The sequence below is a fragment of the Anser anser genome (genome assembly GCF_964211835.1).
Source record: "Anser anser genome assembly, chromosome: 20".
Taxonomy (NCBI): Eukaryota; Metazoa; Chordata; class Aves; order Anseriformes; family Anatidae; genus Anser; species Anser anser.
The window spans coordinates 3,399,780-3,418,601 of record NC_139741.1 but is presented as its reverse complement, the minus strand read 5'-3'; the positions used below and the strand labels follow the sequence as shown (position 1 = coordinate 3,418,601).

The 18,822-nt window shown below is 39.0% G+C and overlaps 1 protein-coding gene across 3 annotated transcripts in view; it reads left to right on the top strand.

Annotated features, from left to right (window-relative positions):
- VMP1 (vacuole membrane protein 1) overlaps positions 1 to 17,518 on the top strand; it is a 67,674-nt gene extending 50,156 nt beyond the window's left edge. For all 3 annotated transcript variants that reach the window (XM_083806311.1, XM_083806312.1, XM_083806313.1), the window contains exons 10-12: positions 1,965 to 2,026; positions 13,138 to 13,240; positions 14,566 to 17,518. In XM_083806311.1, the coding sequence (XP_083662437.1) occupies positions 1,965 to 2,026; positions 13,138 to 13,240; positions 14,566 to 14,709 (309 nt within the window). In that variant the 3' untranslated portion in view covers positions 14,710 to 17,518. The remainder of the gene's footprint in view (positions 1 to 1,964; positions 2,027 to 13,137; positions 13,241 to 14,565) is intronic.
- The last annotated feature ends 1,304 nt before the right edge of the window (positions 17,519 to 18,822 follow it).

Here is an 18,822-nt window from a genome sequence, read left to right as displayed (position 1 = left end):
GCAGAAGGCAGTCCAAGGGTATGTTTTTGGGAGTGTCGTCTGCAATTTTCAGGCGTGGTTAGTGATTTTTGGTCTATTCAATCCATGTTATTATGAAAGGGCCTGATTTCAGAGAGGGCCTGTTTGATTTTTCTTGCTAACTCAGAGTCTTACCGGATGTTCTGAATTTGGCAATCAGCATCCCAAGTCGCTTTAAAAAATTGTTGAGTCTTGCTTTTAAAATGTGTCACCATTTTGTCAAATAAAAGATAAAGTATTGATACCCTGACAATTGTTAATTGCTGGCAGCGTGGTTAGTACAAGTAGAGTGATATAATTCATGATATAGTAATGGTTAGAGACTGAGCTTTCAGCTGGGGCTTTCTTAAAAGATCTTCATAAGACTCTGCAGTGCCTGTAGGTTTGTTGCTTGGAAATCTTCGCTGTCACGATGTTAAAATAGCAGAAGCTTAGTAGTATTAAATTGTCTAGTACCCTCATCAAGCTACTTAAAAACTCTTCCTTTTGCCCTGAACAAGACTTCAATCCCCACCCCTTTTTGTTCCCATTTTTTTTGTAAATGGTTATTTTACTTTGCATAGTCTTTAAACAGAAGGTAACAAATAGATCTGAATATTTTTTCCCTTACTATGAAAGCAACACTTTTTCTCTACACTTACTTTTGTGTTCCCTGAATTTTTCTGCTTTTAAACTTGTGTGCTCTTAGAATTTGTTCTGGCAACATAGAAAAGTGAAATAGTATTTGTATAATATTCCTTTAACTTTATTTGCCTTGTTTAGATAGGAGATTGTTTGCTATGGAACGTAGTGTTCTACACCCAGATAAAATGTAAGATTAAAAAAAAAATCCAGTCTCTTGCACTGTTGGTAAATCATTGTATTTTGTAACATGTTTAGCTATTAGAATTCTGTTTTCTGTGATGTTGTATTTCAAGTATACTCTTGTGCAATAGTCTTGATTTTTTTGCAGTGATCTTGCTGCAATTTGGAATTTAGGAAATGTAACAGTCACAGAACAAGTTTTTAATGAAACCTTTCTCTAGACAGGAAGTAACTGACTCTGCAGTGGCCATCCTGGAGCTGCTTTTAACTGGTCTCTTCCTCTGGACCACAAAATCATTTTGTATAGTTGTTATCACATCCCTTATTTCCATACTATTGAATGCACTTCTCATTGGATCATGTTTAAATTCATTTAAGGAGACTGTGGGAACTCTGTGTGTGTATACGTACATCAAGACGTAGTCTTGCTCGCTCTTTGCAAACAAGCAAGCTGTTGAATTTGATGCAAGGAATTAGCAAAAGCTATTTAAAAAAAAAAACATGATAGAAGAGAAGGGAGAGGTAAAATTACGGACACTTGGATTTTATGGAAAATAAGCCATGTGTTACAGAACTGTCTTCTACTGAAATTATTGTGTTTCAAATTATCATTCTCTAAAGCAATAGATTATCTTCTCTGAAGTTAGTCTTCTCTAAAGGTACCCAATGGCTCTTACTTGTTCTTCACTGGGTATTTCTTTGTTTTGCTTCTCTCTGAAGCAAGTGAACAAGGGGGCTGTCATTTTTTCAGCTCTGTGATCTTTAAGTCCGTGTGTTTGTGTAATGGGATGTGAATTTTTCTGCACAGTGCTGCCTGTTTTTCCATTAAAACATTGTTGACGGAGTAAAGTGACCTTGAGCTTCTGGGAATTTAAGTTTGGGGAGGATGCGAATGGTTAGTAACACAGGCTACAAAAACATTGCAAGAAATTAGATCTATGAGGAAATAGAATAATAAAGTAAATAGCTTTCCTCTCTTCTGCCTATTTTTGAAAAGAGTACTGAAAAACAGAAAAGCGAAGGGAAAACCGTAAGCGCTGGAGAAGCAATTTGATTGGAAAGGAACATAAATTGTTGTACACCATTGTCTTTGCTTCCCCTTTGATCAAACATTTCTCTAACTGATGTTTTCCTTCCTACAGAAACTTTTCGTTATTATAACATTCAGCAAACATATAGTGGAGCAGATGGTGTCCCTAATCGGGTGAGTAATTCTTTAACACAGTAATACCTTCACTCATTAAGTGGAAAAATACTCAAGGAGCTAAATCAGATGTGCTGAAAATTGTGCTCTGCTTGTAAGTGCCACCTTTGGCTAACTGCTAGCTCAGGTCTTATTTGCAACTTCATTCCACACCCGAAAGGCTTCAAATACTTCAAGAAACATAATAGCATTGAAGGTCAGGTGGCCTGAATATCTGATATCTACATTTAACTTTCACCCCAAAATACGATACAGCAATTAATTATAGCTTGCTACACTTTTTGAGTGCAAATGCACTGTTCTTTGTTGACTTCCTTCAGTGTTGCGTTGGGATCCCATGACAAAAAATGAAAGGACTGTTGTGATGTATGTAGTGTCTCAAAGTGATGATAAACATCTTACATAATTAGAATTGCCTTATATAAAATATTAAATTTCTCATAAAATGTCAGGCTGAAAAGTTTTTTATGTAATAATATATCTCTGTTAAACTTCATTTAAACTTCTGTTAAACTTCAGTTTTCATAGGAGAAATGAGCATTTTCATGAGTAAGCTGTGCCTATTTTGAGAAAGCTTGTCTTTTTTTTTCCTGTAGTTCTTTAGTAATTACTTTTTTTTTAGGTGGAAATCTCAGTGTAAAACAAGATTAAGCTGACGTTAGCTGCGTTTTTGCTTAAATATATGTATATTAAAACAACATATTAGATGTTGCCTTCATGGGCTTCAATGATGATTGAAGACTGAAGTGCTAGATTTCTGCCTCATCTACCTGTTCAGTCGTCGCATTCTGTGTACTTTTAAAAATCCATTGTTGATGTTAACATTCAAAACCTGGTAATCCAACAAATTAGACCTCAATAATTTTTTTTAACCTAATATGGGTATCCCAAATAAATTCTAAAGGGGTTTTTACTTTTCCAAGGTCTTTCACTTGTCATGTGGGGCAAACTGATTGATACTTTGCTACCCAAACTTTAATAGCTGTGTTCAAATTAAAAAAAAATACTCCTCAAGAACACTTTCAGGAGAGGAGTGTCTGGAAATAGTTGCTTTTAAAATATGTAGACTTGAAGTAGTAATGCTATGCAAAGAAAAAGGATCGTTAAAAGAAACATTCTAGGGTCGTTTACTAGTGAAACAAATCCTGACTTTATTACTTCCTGATCTTCTGATTGGGTGTCTGGTTTGTAACAAACATCCAAATCAATTAATTGCTTTCAATATTTTAAGGAAGAAAACGAGAAATGTGGCTAATTTCAACAATCATTAGTTAGATTCTTGTAGTATTAATCACACCAGACGATTTACTACTAATTTTTAATCAACACTGCTACTAAGCTAGGTATATTTCCAAAGACTTCTTATCCTGCAAATCTTTGAGCCAAAACTGGTAGTTTTTTCCTACTTCATCTGTCTTGGAGATAATTTTGCTTCCAATTACATAGAATGCATTCACAAGACCTCTGCTGGATTCAGATTTTATTAGATGGTTGATGTCAGAGTTAAAAAATGTTCTCGAGAGACAGTAAGATTTTTGGAATGTCCCGGTATCCTTGACTTCTCCCAATCTGTCTGCTAGCATTACCTCATCAATTTCTTTCTACAGTGGAGTACAAAATATGTTAAACAATAGCTTGCATTAAACTAAATTAAAATATAGAACTATTTAATGGTTAGTAACCTTATTTTAATTAAATTCTATCCAACAATATGACTTAAGACCTTTGTCTGAGATACTGCTTTTACACAATAGGAAACGTCTGAGCATGATACTTCAAAATAACGACTATATTAATGTGTGGGACAGCTAGCATCTAGACAGAAGATTAAGTTGAGCTATGAGGTGAATTCTGAGAATATCTGATTTTATAAGCCAGAGAGAATTTCTCTAACTATGTGATTCCTAGTCAAAAAGCAAAAATGTAGACCTGTAGGCCTCGCCTGTAGCTCAGTAGTTGTCTGCTTTTGTTACTGGATGCTGTGTTTTAATAGAATTCAGGGTGATTTGATTTTACATCTTTGTCTAGGCCTTCATACAAAAGGATCATAAAATACTCTTTGTATTAATTAAATATAGAAAGAAAAGGGAAATAAAGGGGTGTGAATTTGAGAAGCTGTTTAAAAACAAAAAAAGGAAATAAAATATTGGTGGTATCCAGTATCAAAAAGCGATAGGAAGGATGGGTGGTGGCAGCAGCAAGGCAAGTGGCAGCTGTGCTGCAGCAAGCCGTGTTAGAACAGGGTCAGTGCTAGCTGAGGGGAAGGGGGCATGGAAAGGGTTCAGAAACCAAAGCTAGCAGGAGTCCTGCAATCGAAGCTGAACCAAAGATCCTGGTTGCCTACCTGAGGCCGGTAATTATCAACCTGTTCTACCAGTTAATAGTTTAAAGTTGTGTTATTGCTGTCGAAAATGCTCAAAGAGGATCGTGTTTTCTCCCAAGTTGTATTACTTTCATAAGCTCTTTGTGAGAAAGATGACGTGCGAGAGCTTTGTCTTGCATTCTCCTCACTTATTGATCATCCATGTAAAATACTTGCATGCTGAGCTCATTTAAAATGTTTAATTATCATATGTGTTGTGGGTTTTCTTCTGTCTCTTAAAGCTTTCCATTTAATTTGTTCTTTACCTACAACTGCGGGATTGTTTACGAAGGCACACCAAGCACGTTGCTTTTAAGCACGAACATATTTTCTTTGAAGTGGTAGTTTCAAATGCACATGAAGAATTCCCAGAAAACTAAAGAAGTAGTACTCAAAGCTCACACCACGCATACCATCCACACCACCGTCTGCCATCAATTTGGGGTAAATGTTAGAATGAGAAAAATTTAATCTTTTAAATTCAGCATGGGCTGTTCGTATTTGGTGAAAACGAGCTCATCATTTTGGAACTTGAGAAAAAAAAATCTAAAAAAATCAGAAATGTGTTTTATATAGCAGTAGGCACCCAGCGGCCTCCACCTCAGAAGTTGCAAGTCATGTGGCTGTGTCTCCTTTGGGACAGTCACACCCTGCGGGCAGAGCGTCCCTGCTGAGCACCCTGAGAGTGCCTGGAGCAGCTCCTCGGGGAGGTGTGATAAGTGGTCCTGGGCTGCAGCGGGTAGGTCTTGGAGCAAAAGAAGGGAGCTGCTGCCCGTAGCAAATGATGTTTTGCTAATTTTAAGAGAAGTAGAAATTAATTTAGTCAATGAGTTAATGAACAGAGTCGTCAAACTAATTTGAAGTTTAATACAAGGCAGTGAAATGCACGTTAAAAAAATAAAATTGTGAACTTGCACAGATTTAGAAGTTAATTTTAGTGCCAGGCTGTAGCGGTGAGACATGTAAGCCCTGTTAACGCTGGGAGCTCTAATTCAACAAGTTCACACCTGAAGAGCTGCCCAGAATATCAGTGGTACTGAAAGGCTTCTTAATCTGGTGTTTTTCTGGAACAAATTTTAATGCTTACCAGTTACGCCTGCCAGTTTGAATAATTGCTGTCTTAAAGCAAAACAGTTTTTTGGTAACAGGCACTTGAACCCTTGCCTTTACAAACCCGTTTGCTGCTATTTGTTGTGCCGTAATTCTTTGCTTCACAGCTTAATCTCAGCCGATTCTTGCAAGGAGCACGATGTTCCTTTTAGGAAAAGAGTACGAGTGGAATTATGGCGACTGACGTAACTGGAAACTTTGCTTCAAGATGTACACAATTCTTGAAGAAAAAAATATATGTATAGGTTTAGGTTATTTCTTTAGAATATAAGCAAGTCAGTGAGCTACAGTAATAAAGGGCTGCACTAGAAATAAAATGTCCTTGGGTGGAATGAGTCCTGTTCCTGATTCAGAGCGTGCTGTGCAATTCCTCTGCCTTCTGGGGGCCTTCAGCAGGGTTTGACTGCGGAGCACGGCCCCGCCAGGTGACCTCCATGGCCTCACACCGCTCTGCTTTCCACCAGCAGCAGCAAAGGAGCCAGGCCTGCTCTGCCAGCCACACCTTCTGCTTTGGGGACCTTTGTTTTGCATATGTGCCCTAAAGTCCGTATCCGGTGACCGTATCCTGTTTTCGTTAAAGGGTATTTTGAAATATAGTTTCCAATCAGCATTTGAACTAAGACCTCTGTAGCAGAAATCAATTGAAAATACCCTGAAATGGCTGAGCACATGGATAAACGAGCAGTGACTTTAAAATCTCCTGAGATAAATGCTTTTGGAAGCTTATTACAACACACCTGACACTTTGGTACCATAAATCACTGGCTCCCCTCCCACAGGTATATCGGAAACCTGTGGGACCGTGCCCTCGTACTACACCCCGTGCACAATAGATCAGCTCTGCACAACAAAAGCTTGAGCGTCTTGAAAGGGACACAGATGTGAATGAAATTTGAGTAGCTTTGGTGTTGAAAACCTTCCAGTGGATCACAGCAGAATTATAAAAAGTTTATTTGCAAAAGGCTTGTAGGGTTTAACTCTAAACAAGCAAGCTTTTTTTTTTTATAAATTGTGTGCCCAAAAATCGTGCTATATCTTTAAAATGCAAGGAGAAGTTTCCTTACAAAGAGCAATGTGGAGCAGAGTTAAGAACCACCAGGTCAGAGATGTTGCAATTCCTATTTCTGAAAGCATTGGCCTTAGCGTAACAGAATGTCCCAAGAAAAATGCTTTGCAGGCGGCTTGGTTAACGTGGGTATTGGAGCACAGCGCCAGGTAGGAATGACGTCAAACGGGCAACAATTTTAGCTTAGTAATCTTCAAGTCAGATATTTTCTTTCCTCATCTTGTAAAACCAAGTGAATCTGCCAGGCAGCCGCTTAACCCTCAGCGTCTCTGCTGATCCTGGCCATAAAGGAGATGGACTTGCTGCGGCTGCTCACACCGAGCTTTCACCAAATGCTCTGAAGCCAAAGCGGCAGTGGGGGATGCTGGAGCTGCGCTTGCTCCCTCGGGTTTTGGAGCCCAGGTTTGCTGTGAATGCTCTCTTTGAGCCACGGGCACCTTGGGAGCCCGGCCAGATTCGCTGCAGCGTAATCTGTCACGGCTGAGTCAGGCTGGGAGGCTGAGGTCCGTTCTGAGTCACGGCAGCAGGGTCCTGGTATTGGCTGAGCCTCAGGGAAATGGATGGTTTAAATACTGTGAGAATCTTTATCAGCACAGGAAATGACAGCTCATTAAAATACTAACCGTTAAGCCTGTTTAGATCACTGTCTGGAAAAAAATTAACCATTGCAGGTTCAGATAACTTGCAGGAAGAAAGGTGCCCTATTCAGAGAGCGAGCAGTATGCAAACTAATCAGCTTTGTACTTGTCCGGTGGCACTGAAATATTTCCACTGGAATCTATTTTTCAAGGCTTCATAAAACTTTTTAAGAAGTTGATGCTGCTGGAGCAAAATTTCGAGTCTCTCTTGGGGGACGGGTAGCTGAGATAGCCAAACACGGGGCCTCCTACTAGTGCCGTGCTGCTTGCAGGATGGAGTTTAGCTGTGTTCTTACGGGGAACGCAGAAGTGTGAATCGAACGCAGACCCCAAAGTGTGGGAGGGATGGGTGCTGGGTGCGATGGTTGTTGCTGTTTTGCATGTAGCTGTTGTTAGCTGCTCAGAGGTGAGAGCCTGTGCTTGGTCCCCTGGCCTAGCTGTCAATAGCTGCTCCGATTTAAATAAATACTTCTTAAAAAAACAAAGTTGGAGGTTCTGGAAGGGACGACTTCATCCCAGCACACTCCCTCCTTCAGTTCATCGCATTCTTCAGCGCCACTGAACTCCCTTTTTTGTAGCGGGAGATAATCCCTGGCCTCAGGCCATGCTCGCTCCCGGACAGCAGGATGAGATAGTGAATGTGCGCGGGGCTGTGCTGACAAAACACACAATGAAATTTTCCTCTTCGTTTGGTTTGCTGTTATTTAAAAATTCTTCACTGTTGTCTTCATTCTGAATCGTAGTGCCGGCATTTCCTAAGAGGATGTTTTTCTGTAGCTGGCCGAGCCCAAAGAGCTGAACTTTAGCAAAAGGGGAGTGACACCGCGTCCCCCCAGACCCCGGCAGTCCAGGCAAGGACAAAGCGTGTGCGCTTGGCAGCCAGAGAGCCCAATAAAATCAATCCCCGTGTTAAGTTAAACGGTTTTTCCAAATTAAGCTGTGGATATTAGGGAGATCGTGTACGAGACGGGGCTGTGACTCAATGCCGCATCACCTTCCCAAGCAGGGCGGCGGTGTGTTTCGGCCTGGGAGCCTGATGGCTCGTGTGTGTGCCATTGATTCACTGCTTACGGTTCCGATTTCCTTCAGATCATTGCCATGATAAAAAGGGATTTCCATGATTTCACAGAGCGGAGCTTAATGTGTCCTGATCATCACAACTGAGGGACTGATTCCAGTTGCTCCCGTGAGCTGCTGAACAGAATAAAAATTTGAGAACTGAATGCCGCTGAAGGTCTTATTTACATCTTTAATTTCAATCAAAATAAATGGAGTTTAAGAACTGCTTAAAATTAATCAGCTGCTTAATCACTTGCTGTCTCTCACAAATGAAACTTTTAACGCTTAAAACACAGCAGCACAAATCCACCATGTTCATGTTCTTATAATGGGGGTCTCCCATGGCAGCTTGGTAGTTTTCTTAAAGCACTTGCTAATTCTAACATTTCTCGCTGGAAAAGTGGGCAAATATGCACATGTGCGGGGGTTTTTGGAGATGGAAACTCTATATCCTCAACTGCAAATTGATTATTTTGTGAAATGTTAGCAGTGGTTAGTGATTCACAAATGGGGCGTTTAGATACAGAACGGTGCTTCAGTATTTAGTGCAGCCTGTAATTACTTGTACGTTCACAAACTGAAGGTATGGGTTGTGAAATTTGTTAGTTGGGAATAACCTGTAGCCTTTATGATCTCTTTGAAGATGATAAATTTGCCTTTCAGAAGTGCAAATACTATGATTAAATTGGTTTAGTTTTCATGTTAGTAAAACAGAGTTGACTGGAGTACTGAAGAACTTGATAGTTTTTGTTAATCTAGCATAGGGAAAATATTTTTTCCTCTGGATTTGGTGCTTAGTCCACGTGCGTTTGAGAAAATTCCTTCCTGTGCTTCAAAAAACTGTTACAAAAGGAAGTTTCCTAAAAATCTTTCCTACCACTTCATGCCTTTGCACTTCAAATATTGTCAGTCATTCTTTAAAATACGAAAGCAAATTACTAAATTACACAGCGTACTATAGAAAACAGTTTTACTGTTACAGGGATAAGGTTTAGGACTAATACTGTCAGAATATGTACACGCTTGGTGTAATTTTTAAACAAATCCTGGAACTTCTTTGCTGACTGTGTAGTGTGGTGCTTCAAATAGCTGTGAAGTTTTGTTCTATTTGTGGAAAACTATATAACATTTTTTAGATAGAAATCATGGCTCTTAATTAACAATAACAAGGGGAGGGGAGGAGGAGCAGATGCATCTGTTCAATTACAAGCACCAGGTAATGCATCTGAAAACAGGCTTCAGCAGTGAAAGCAAAATTCTTGATGGGTGCTTGTGTGTATTGATTGCAAATCATCTTTTTTTACTTAAATGTTGTGATTTTGATGAATTTAAGCTCTAACAAAGACTAGTGCATTTTTTGAAGTCTGTTTTAAGTTTCAATTCCGTGTGAAACATTTAATTTTAGCAGAGAATGAGCATGAGTTAAATTGTGAGCTGCGTGCTTAAAAATGTTAACTTTTTCTAAAATTATTAATGAATCAAAATATCTTCAAAGTTTTGTTTTCTCAAAAAAAAAAAAAAAACCTTTTTTTTCTGAATGTGAGAGTAAAGCTGTAGCCAGCCTTTGTTCTTCAGCTGAAGTGTGCTGAAGGGCCAGAGCACAGCAGCAGTGCAGCCACCTCGCTGATAACTGCAAATTGCATGACGAGCAGAGAGCAACTAGGGAAACGTGTTCATTGCGTGACAGGCAGCCTCCAGCTGAATAACTTTTGCTAGTGAATGACTTTTTTTGCTTCAAGGTGAAGTCCCACAGCAGCTCCCTAGGATCTATGTTTTTACAGGGATGGCGTGGTTCTTTTTTGGGGGTGTTTTGTTTTGGCAGATAGAGACTACAAAGCGTGGATGAGCTAAGTTCTGTTGTGTGTTGAGTTTCTTTTCTTTTGTCATCCTCTGATACTCCTTATTTGAAAGACAAGAGGCTTTATTTTCAAAGGAAAATGCCAGGAGTGAGTTTCAGGCTGTCCTACAACGGGGTTATCTTCCAGCATCTTCCTTCAAGTCGGATGCGTAAATGTGCCTGTGGTTTGCATCGAGGCTCCTGAAACTGCGGTAGCCTTTTGAAGACTTTAAAAAAAAGCCTGATCTTAAAGTCAGTGCTAAGTGGCGCAGAATTATGATGCAAATCTCTTCCTTTTGCATTTGTACCTGCCTCTGGCTGAAGCGTAACACCTGAAGGATCCAGGCTGAAGCCTCCCCAGTCCCCTTTGATGCCTTACTGCGTTGAACTTCACTCTGTTTGTGAGGGATGCCTCTCCCTCAGCTCTAAATAAATAAATGAAAGCTGGAGGATTTTTGGTTTTTAACTTTTAGATCTAAAATGATTTTTACGCTTCGATATTAGGTGACAAACATGTTGGCTGGTTCAGTAAATCACAGAATTTTGTTGAAATTGTACAAGTAACCAGAACTAACCCACTGAGCTGGGAGTTTGAGAATTTTATTTCTAGTACTGTGGATGCACAGAGGAGTTTATTTTCTAGATGCTGCTGTGCTTAATTTTACTTACTTAAACCTATGCACTTTTTTCAATATTAGATGTCTGTGAATGTGCGAAGTGATGCAGATTTTTAGAAATGAAGGTCCTTGCATTCAGGATTTTACAGTTCTTCAAAACAGCTATAACAAAATGAATGTCATACACTTAATTCTTAGTCGTGCTCACAAAGAGAAAATGCTGAATGCTTTTAGTGGGAGAAAAAAGAAATTGAAATCGAGCATTGATGCACTAGAATCTCCTCAAGCCATCCGAACTTGGTTTTCATGTTTTTGTTCTGTTGTTTACTGCTAACTGGGCACTGACTTGGTTCAGTTTTCAGAAAAAGAAAGGAAAAAAAGGAGGAATTTGAATAACTGTTCTGTTAATCATTGATCTCATAATTTAAATATTCCTCATTTTGTACCCATGTAAAATTTTAGAGGTGAAGTATTACCTCCAGTAGCTTTTCCTGCTTCCAAGTGCCATTTGAAAAAAGAAGAGAAAGCCCAGACCATAATTCTCCTTTAAAGCCGTGACTCGTTCTGATCAGCGAGTCACCAGGAGAGTGTTTTACCACAAATAAAATGGGATTCTTAAGGGTGGGTTTTGCAAAACTGGAAATTGTTTGTAAAAAGTTGACGTGTTCTTATGTAAAATGTGTAATAGATGTGCTTTAGTCTCAACACTCTTTTTCTGGCTGAAAATTTACCACTCCAGGCACAAAATTTACTCACCCATTTGTATCATCGTGATGGTGATTTATGTGTGACACAATCTTTTTCTTGTAAATATTTTCAAAAAATTATTTGCCCCGACTATAGTAGAGGAAATAGATTTCAGAGTGAGCTGTTTTGTTTCTTGAATCTGTGCATTTTCATAAATCTTTAAGATTAGAAAGCTATTACTTTTGAATTGGGCTTTAAGATGTAACAGCTAAGATCACATCAAAACAGGAGACTAAGGAAAATAATTTCAGATGTAGCCCCACGTAGCAATAGCAGCCATTCAGAGAGGAGGTGATCGGTTTGTAATCCTGTCTGTGTATGTCTTGGTGACTGAAGCAAGTTTTCCTAAATCCTCCCTGAAATAATAGAATGAGAACTGTAGCATTGAAATTTAAGGTGACTTTTAAATGTAGAATACCATATCGATTTCTTTAAAATAATATAAAAAGCAAACAAACAAAAAAAACAGTTCTCTTTGAAAATCAGATGGTGTTTGTCAGTGAAGGGGAATCTCCCCTAGTTCTTGTTAGGAGCGCTGAGTGCATAAACGTGGATTAAACCTAGGGATTGTGCTCTCAGATAGTGCTTGCATGAACACCACCAGTTGCTGCTGGGGGTGATTTAATTTCTTCTGTGTAACACCTCAGCTTTTTTTGTGTGCCATGGCGATTTCTAAAGCTCCTTGCACCTCCTGCTAAATAGTGTAGTATGTAGATCAAAAGAAAAATCACCTGTGTTGGTTTTGATTGGGGTCTGGATCGGCTGCAGTATTTGCAGGCTGGAACCTGGTGGCTGCTCTCTGTCCTGCATTAGCACCTTTGTGCTTTGGAGGTACGAGAGCGTTCCTAGTTCCACAAGCCTATCGGTGATCTTTATACGTTAGTGTAAGAACAAGGTGTTTGGTAATGTATTGTAGCTTTTGTGCAAGTCATCTGCCATAAACCATGAAATGATTCAGAACAGAGTTCATAGTTCTTTCTTTGTTCCTTTGTTAATCACTGACTTGTGGGAGGTGCCTGCAGAATTTGCTAATGCATTCTTTTTGGGTAAGGATGACGCACAGATTGTCCTAATAAGGACTTAGTTTGAGAAAGGGGCTGTCTTCTTTGAGAAGATAGGGGCAAGTCATAGGGTGAGCAGTTTCTTTTTTAACTGAGGGATGACACAAGCACAAGTCATTTCCTTATTAATCGGTTCAAACCAGTTCTTACAGGAACTGCTGGTGATAAATGTGGGACTTCTGAGAAGTCATTCATTTTATTCTCAGCACTGCATCAGTGCACAGCCTCAGCTGGCTGCTCCCGGGCTTTAAGGAAATGCTCTAGCTCACGGCTTCTTTCTGTCTTACCAAAAGTGTATTACCGCTGATTTGCTCTGAAATATTTTTCTTTTTAAACGCTTTTTGAGGATCTGGGGAAATACGTCCCTTTCAGAAGTATCAGCTAAAAGATAAAATTTACTTTATTTTGTGGTTATGTTTTCCCAAGTAGCAGTACCCTTCCGAGCTGTAGCTCAGTCTGAACTTTGTTCTGTTTGGGTCAAGTGGTAAGTTATTAAAAAAAAGTATATACATATATCTCTTTTTTGTTTTTTTGTTTTTTTTTTTTGTTTGTTTTTGTTTTTTTTTTTTTCTTCCCCTATTTTGTCTTGTTCTCTGGGATGAACTTTGCATCAGTGCTATTCCAAGTATAGGTCCTTCTCTTCAGAAGCCATTTCAAGAATATTTGGAAGCTCAGAGGATAAAACTTCACCACAAATCTGACAGTGGCGTGCCACAGGTAAGAGCCTCTCTGCCTCCCTCCCCAGTTAACTTTTCCTTTAGCTCTGTCTTTGGCTGGTCAGTTTTACCAATGTAACTCTTTATTCTGCTTTCAAAGATTTGCAGTGGCCCAGGGAATCAGTAAAAATTAATTTTAAAAGGAACCTGGGAATTAAAAATAATACTGGAATTTTATGTAACTGGATTGAAACCTCTTAGAGAATACAAAAAGCATTAAAACAACATCAGTGGCTCATCGTGCCTCTATATTACCGTGCTTATTTTGAAAGAGAAACAAGCAAAAAAAGGTCGCATTTACACGTGAAGTGATAGTGAACTGCGGGCAGCACCGATACGCCAGGAGCCAGTGGGTTCTGCAGCTTTAATGGCCAGGGAAAGGAACAAAATCCCCAAGCGTTAGTGTTCAAAAGGAAAAGGAAAATATGGTACTTAGAGTTGGTACAAAGGGGCAGAAGTATCCTTTCATACAAAGTACTTTAAAAAACATAAATTTTCAATTCAATTTCCAAGTCCAATTCCCCCCTCAATTTTCAGTGGGGACAGAGGAATTTTGTAACTTCAGTGAGAGTTCCCTTAGGATGCGAAGGCATCGTAAGGTAAAATCCATTTATCTCACACTTCACATTTAATATCTGTAGCTGTCCTTGTAAATGTTTCTTTGCCTGTTTCTTAATAGAAAGATTAAATTAGGGAGGCTCAGTCGGGAATAACTAAATACTCAGATGCCTTATATGAGCATTGAAGTGACTTTTGTGCAGTGCGTTGCTGCCCTCCTTTGACAAAAGCCAACAGCTAAGAGTAGCTGTGGAAACGCTCAAAGCGGGACCGCAGAGGTCATCGCGCTAACTCCTAGAAGAAGAATTGGCTCCTAATTGGAAGATAGTACAGTGTGTGCAGTTTAGGAAAAAAAACATTGTTAACCAATGACCTTATTGTTTTCCTTGCAACAAACATGACAGGGAATGACAGTCAGGGGTTGCTAATTCTGAACTCTATGAATTGTTAGCAAAGTCCAAACAATACTAGGAATAATAAATCACTTCACTAGCACACGAGTAATGATCAAGGATTCATCGTCTGCCCTGCGGTGTATTTGGCAACCCCTCCTGCATTGTCTTTCAAGGGACTAAAGTCAGCTCTAGAGAGGGACCTGCAGGAATCCTGTCAGCTTGCACTCGGTTCCTGTTTTTAATTTGATAAATTACATAATCCAAAAAAAACGTTTGGGCTTTTCCCTTTCACCCATAAAATGGAGAATTTGCCTTTGTGCTGTCCACTAATCTTCATTTTCCTCCTTGTTCTGTTTTGTCTTTGTCTCTTCAGGGGGAAAACTGGCTATCGTGGATGTTTGAAAAATTGGTGATAGTCATGGTTTGTTATTTTATCTTATCTATAATCAACTCCATGGCCCAAAGCTATGCCAAACGACTGCAACAGAAGATGTACTCTGAAGAAAAAACCAAATGAGCTTGGGGAAAAAAAAACCCTTGGGATGGGTTTTAACAGACATGAAAAATGACACATCTTTCCATATATTTAAAAATCAGCATTATTCAAAATGGGGGAAAACTTTTTAACATCAATTTTCAACTATAACAGGTTTTTATTTTATTTTGAAAGTAATTTGACTCTTAGAGCAGACGTTTCATTGACAAACTTAAAGATATTAAGGAAAGGTATAAATGCTTTACATGTCTGGGTTGTGTTACGGACATATGAATGGACAATGTGATGTGAAATGTTTAACACAGATGTTGTCCATCCAAATTACTTCCAAAACCGATTTAATATTTCCTGATTTAACTTCAGACTGACCTGAGGGTAACTTTTTATTTTGATGGGTGGCTGTTTTGCTTTTTCCTTAACTTTCAAGACCATCAAAATGTATATAAATGAATACAGATTGGGTAAAAACTGTTGCATGTCCCTCACGGTAAGGTTATTCCATCTCAATTCTCCAGTGTCCCATTGCATTGCACGTGCTCTCGGTTGGAAAAGCCACCCTTTAATCTTCATGATGTTAGCAGAGATGATTGATGTCAAAATGCTGAAGCTGGCATTTTTTATTCTGTATATTTAGAATGAAGTTAAGATAAAACTTTATAAAGTCATCTTTGATCATTCCAGAATTTCTTGTGTCAGTCTTTTTAAACTGTTTCTTTTCCTCTCCACTTTTGTATACTCAGTTTCTTTATTAAGCCTTAATCCCATGAAGTGCATGCTTTACTCATCCTTCCTGCACAAATGGTGCTGAAACCGCCCTTTATTCTTGGTTGTTTTTTTTTTCTTTCTTTAAGAACTTCTTATTTAGCAGAAGAAAGTAGAAAGCAAATAACTTGAAGTATGGCTCACTGGTAATAACTTGAAGTATGTTTCATGCAGGCAAATTAGCTAGCTAGCTGTGTTTGTTAGCATAAATTGTTTGTAGACATTTGCCACTGATCACAGCACCATGAGCAATGAAGAGTAAAAATTCCTTCTGAAAACAGAATTGGTGTCAAACCCAACAATGATGTGTAGAACCATAGAGAACCTTACAGTTATGCTTTAAAATTCAGACATTTATAGAACATTATTAGGAATCGGTGTGTTCCAGTTTTAGTGTATATGACATAACCCATACCAAAACTGGTCTCTTCCCTCTTTAGTAAGTAGATACCTGTTCCACTGCTACGGTGTATGTATTGCAACTCCAACAATTTCAGAACTATTGTTTTTCATTTTTATCCTACGGGGCATTAACTAACAAGAATTTGACTTCCAGTTAGTGTTATCAAAAGGTGGAATATGAGCACAAAGTAGCTAGATTTTGTTCTCGCATAGGTTAGGTTTATCCCTGTATTAGGGTAGGGCAGATCCTGAGCAAGGTGAGAGAATAAGTATTATGTTCAATCCTGCCTGAATGTCCTCTTGTGTTGCCAACCGTCGTGACATCTTCATGGCTGTACCATCCTGTCGGATAGCTTATCAGACTGATGTTGACTGTTGGATCTCATGGCAACAACAGTCGGTAGGCTGTCTGACATTTTGGTATCTTTCATCTGACCGTTTGCTCATCCATCTCCAACTGTTTTCATTGAACATCAGTAGCATATAAATGTTTTTAAGTTCCGGTGGAAATGAGTGCAGAAGGCACGCAGTGCAGCAGTATGCATAAAGCATCTTTCCAAGGTTCATCTCAATTGTGTGTAAGGTTTGTAATGTTTATTTTGTATGCTTCATGTATAACTCTAAACATTCGTACGGAGTGAATGGGGAGGCTTGTAATACGGACTTTCTCAGTAGAGCTGCTGACTACATTAAATATCTAAACCTCCGAGTGCTGGGAGGCACTGTGAGATAGTTAAAAGCATAAAGGCCATTCACTTGCCCCAATGATTTTTAAAAGATGAATAGTATTTCTTAATTCTTGGCCATAGTAGCTTTTTTTTTTTTTGGCCTAAATAAGGTCTTTGACAATTATGTAGCAAAGAACTTACTCTAATACAATACATACTCAAAAAAAAAAAACAAACCCTCATGGTTCTTTTTGATACTTTACTTTTTTCAGTCTACTAAAACGTTAATTTGGCACGTTGTAATAGATCATGCCAGCAGTTCATAGCTGTTTGATTTTTCTTCAGGGTATTTGGATTAATGAAACAGCTGTTTGCAGCCTTCCCCAGTTTTAGTGGCAGTGGTTTTTCCTCAAATCTGCCATTCGTCCTAAGGACACTGGTATTTACTTCACAGTTCTAGTAGTGTCTTATGGTCTTCCATGAGAGTAAATGAAATTTACTTATTTAGGTCCCTGTATGCTGTCGTCCAGAGATGAGGAAATTGTAATAATTACAAAAGGAGGAAAAAAAACTTTCTAAGCTTGATCCAATAAATAATGCATTTCTAAATGCCTTAGCAGTCTTGTTATAATTATGCCTCCTTGCCTACTGATTAGTAGTGAAAAATTGCTAGACAGACTGAAAGCTTTCCTCTCACTTGTATTTCAATATGTATACACACATACAGTGAGAAATACATACATACTGTTCTGCAAGTCATGTTTGTATGCATCCATTCTGATAAGCTACGCTGTTGTTCTGAAGCTTTCTAAAAATATTTAACAAGGGACTGCTCGTTCTACTTGCTTCTACCTGTTCAGTCACTGAGAGACAGTGTGACTTTGGTAAAAGGTAAAAAGTAGTAGAAATGGAAGTTATGCAAACCTAGTGAGATTTGAAAATGGAAAGTTTTATGTTTGCTTAAATAAACAAATAACTGATTTCCCATGTTTATTTCAGCTGGATTGTTTCTATTTTTGTATATTGAATTTGGTTGTTGTGCTGTGAAATTTGTTATTTCAATCATTCTCTGGTGAGCGTGAATATAGAAGATAAATTAGCGATTGCATTTTGTGGCTTCAAAGACACAGAGCTTTTAGCATTTCTTCTGAAAATGTATTTTGCTCCCTTAACCCAAAGTTTTCTTTTGTTGTACGTATTTTTAATTTTACACTGGAAGCAGTTACTCATGTAGTTTAAAATGGGTTAGAGAAGGATTCAAAGGGAGCTCTGTTGCAAGAGCAGCAACCTTAGCACGTCACTGTAATTTATCTGATTCTTCTTGCAGTTTAGACACTGAATAATAAATTCTTTTTCTTGGAATTAAAAATCACACAGAAGTAAATAGCCCTCATAACAACTAATGGGTGGTTAAACAAGCAAAAGATGACCTTGAGGTGTTAGAGTTTTCAGTCTTATCTGTGGAACACGGCTAAATCTCTGCTTTCACAAACGCACTCACTGTAAATAGGAAACAAAGCAGAAAGTTGGCCAGCAATTCCACGCAGTGCATCAGAGCTGAGGTCAGACAGGATCACAGCTGATCCCCTCTTCACGCCCTTACCACCCGACCTGTCACTCGTCCCTCCTCAGTGTACTTTGAGGGCTGGCTGAGCCATGGGCATGCTGGCTGGCATGTCCCCCTCCGTGGCAGCCACGACGTACCTGATCAGGGCAAGAAGGATTGTGTTGATGTAAACAAAGCAGAAACGGTCGCACTGGGCCAACAGACTGGGACGGGCCGTGTTAGATTGAATCGCCCAGTTCCACACCACATTTAGCTCCGTAAAAGCCACCAGGAAACTTGCTCCCTGTCTCTGTCTGCAGTTCCTTTCCTTCCGCCCCAGTGTCACACTGTTTCTTGTTAAAGCACTTCCCTCTAAAATGACCTAGCTGCCTGTCATGCTAACAGATACTTGTCACTAGTACTTGAAGATGGCTTAATGCCGTTCCTGAACGTCCTTCCCTGCTGTGCTTTTGGATTTCGTTATTTAATTTGTTAGAATCTGCCTCCTTCTCACTGCAGGCAGCACTAATTGCAAGCACAAATACTGTGGATGTTTCTGCGATCATCAAGCACAAATATAAATGTTAGTGGACAAAATTTATTGCAGGTGTAGAAATAAGTGGTGATTGGGTGTGTTCCTTGGAGGTAAAAATAATTGCAGTTTTCTTTGAAGCACATGGTTAAAAAAAAATACTCTGTAATCAGCAGTTAAAAGGTTCAATGTAATCACATGCAGTAATTGAAATTGCTCTTCTG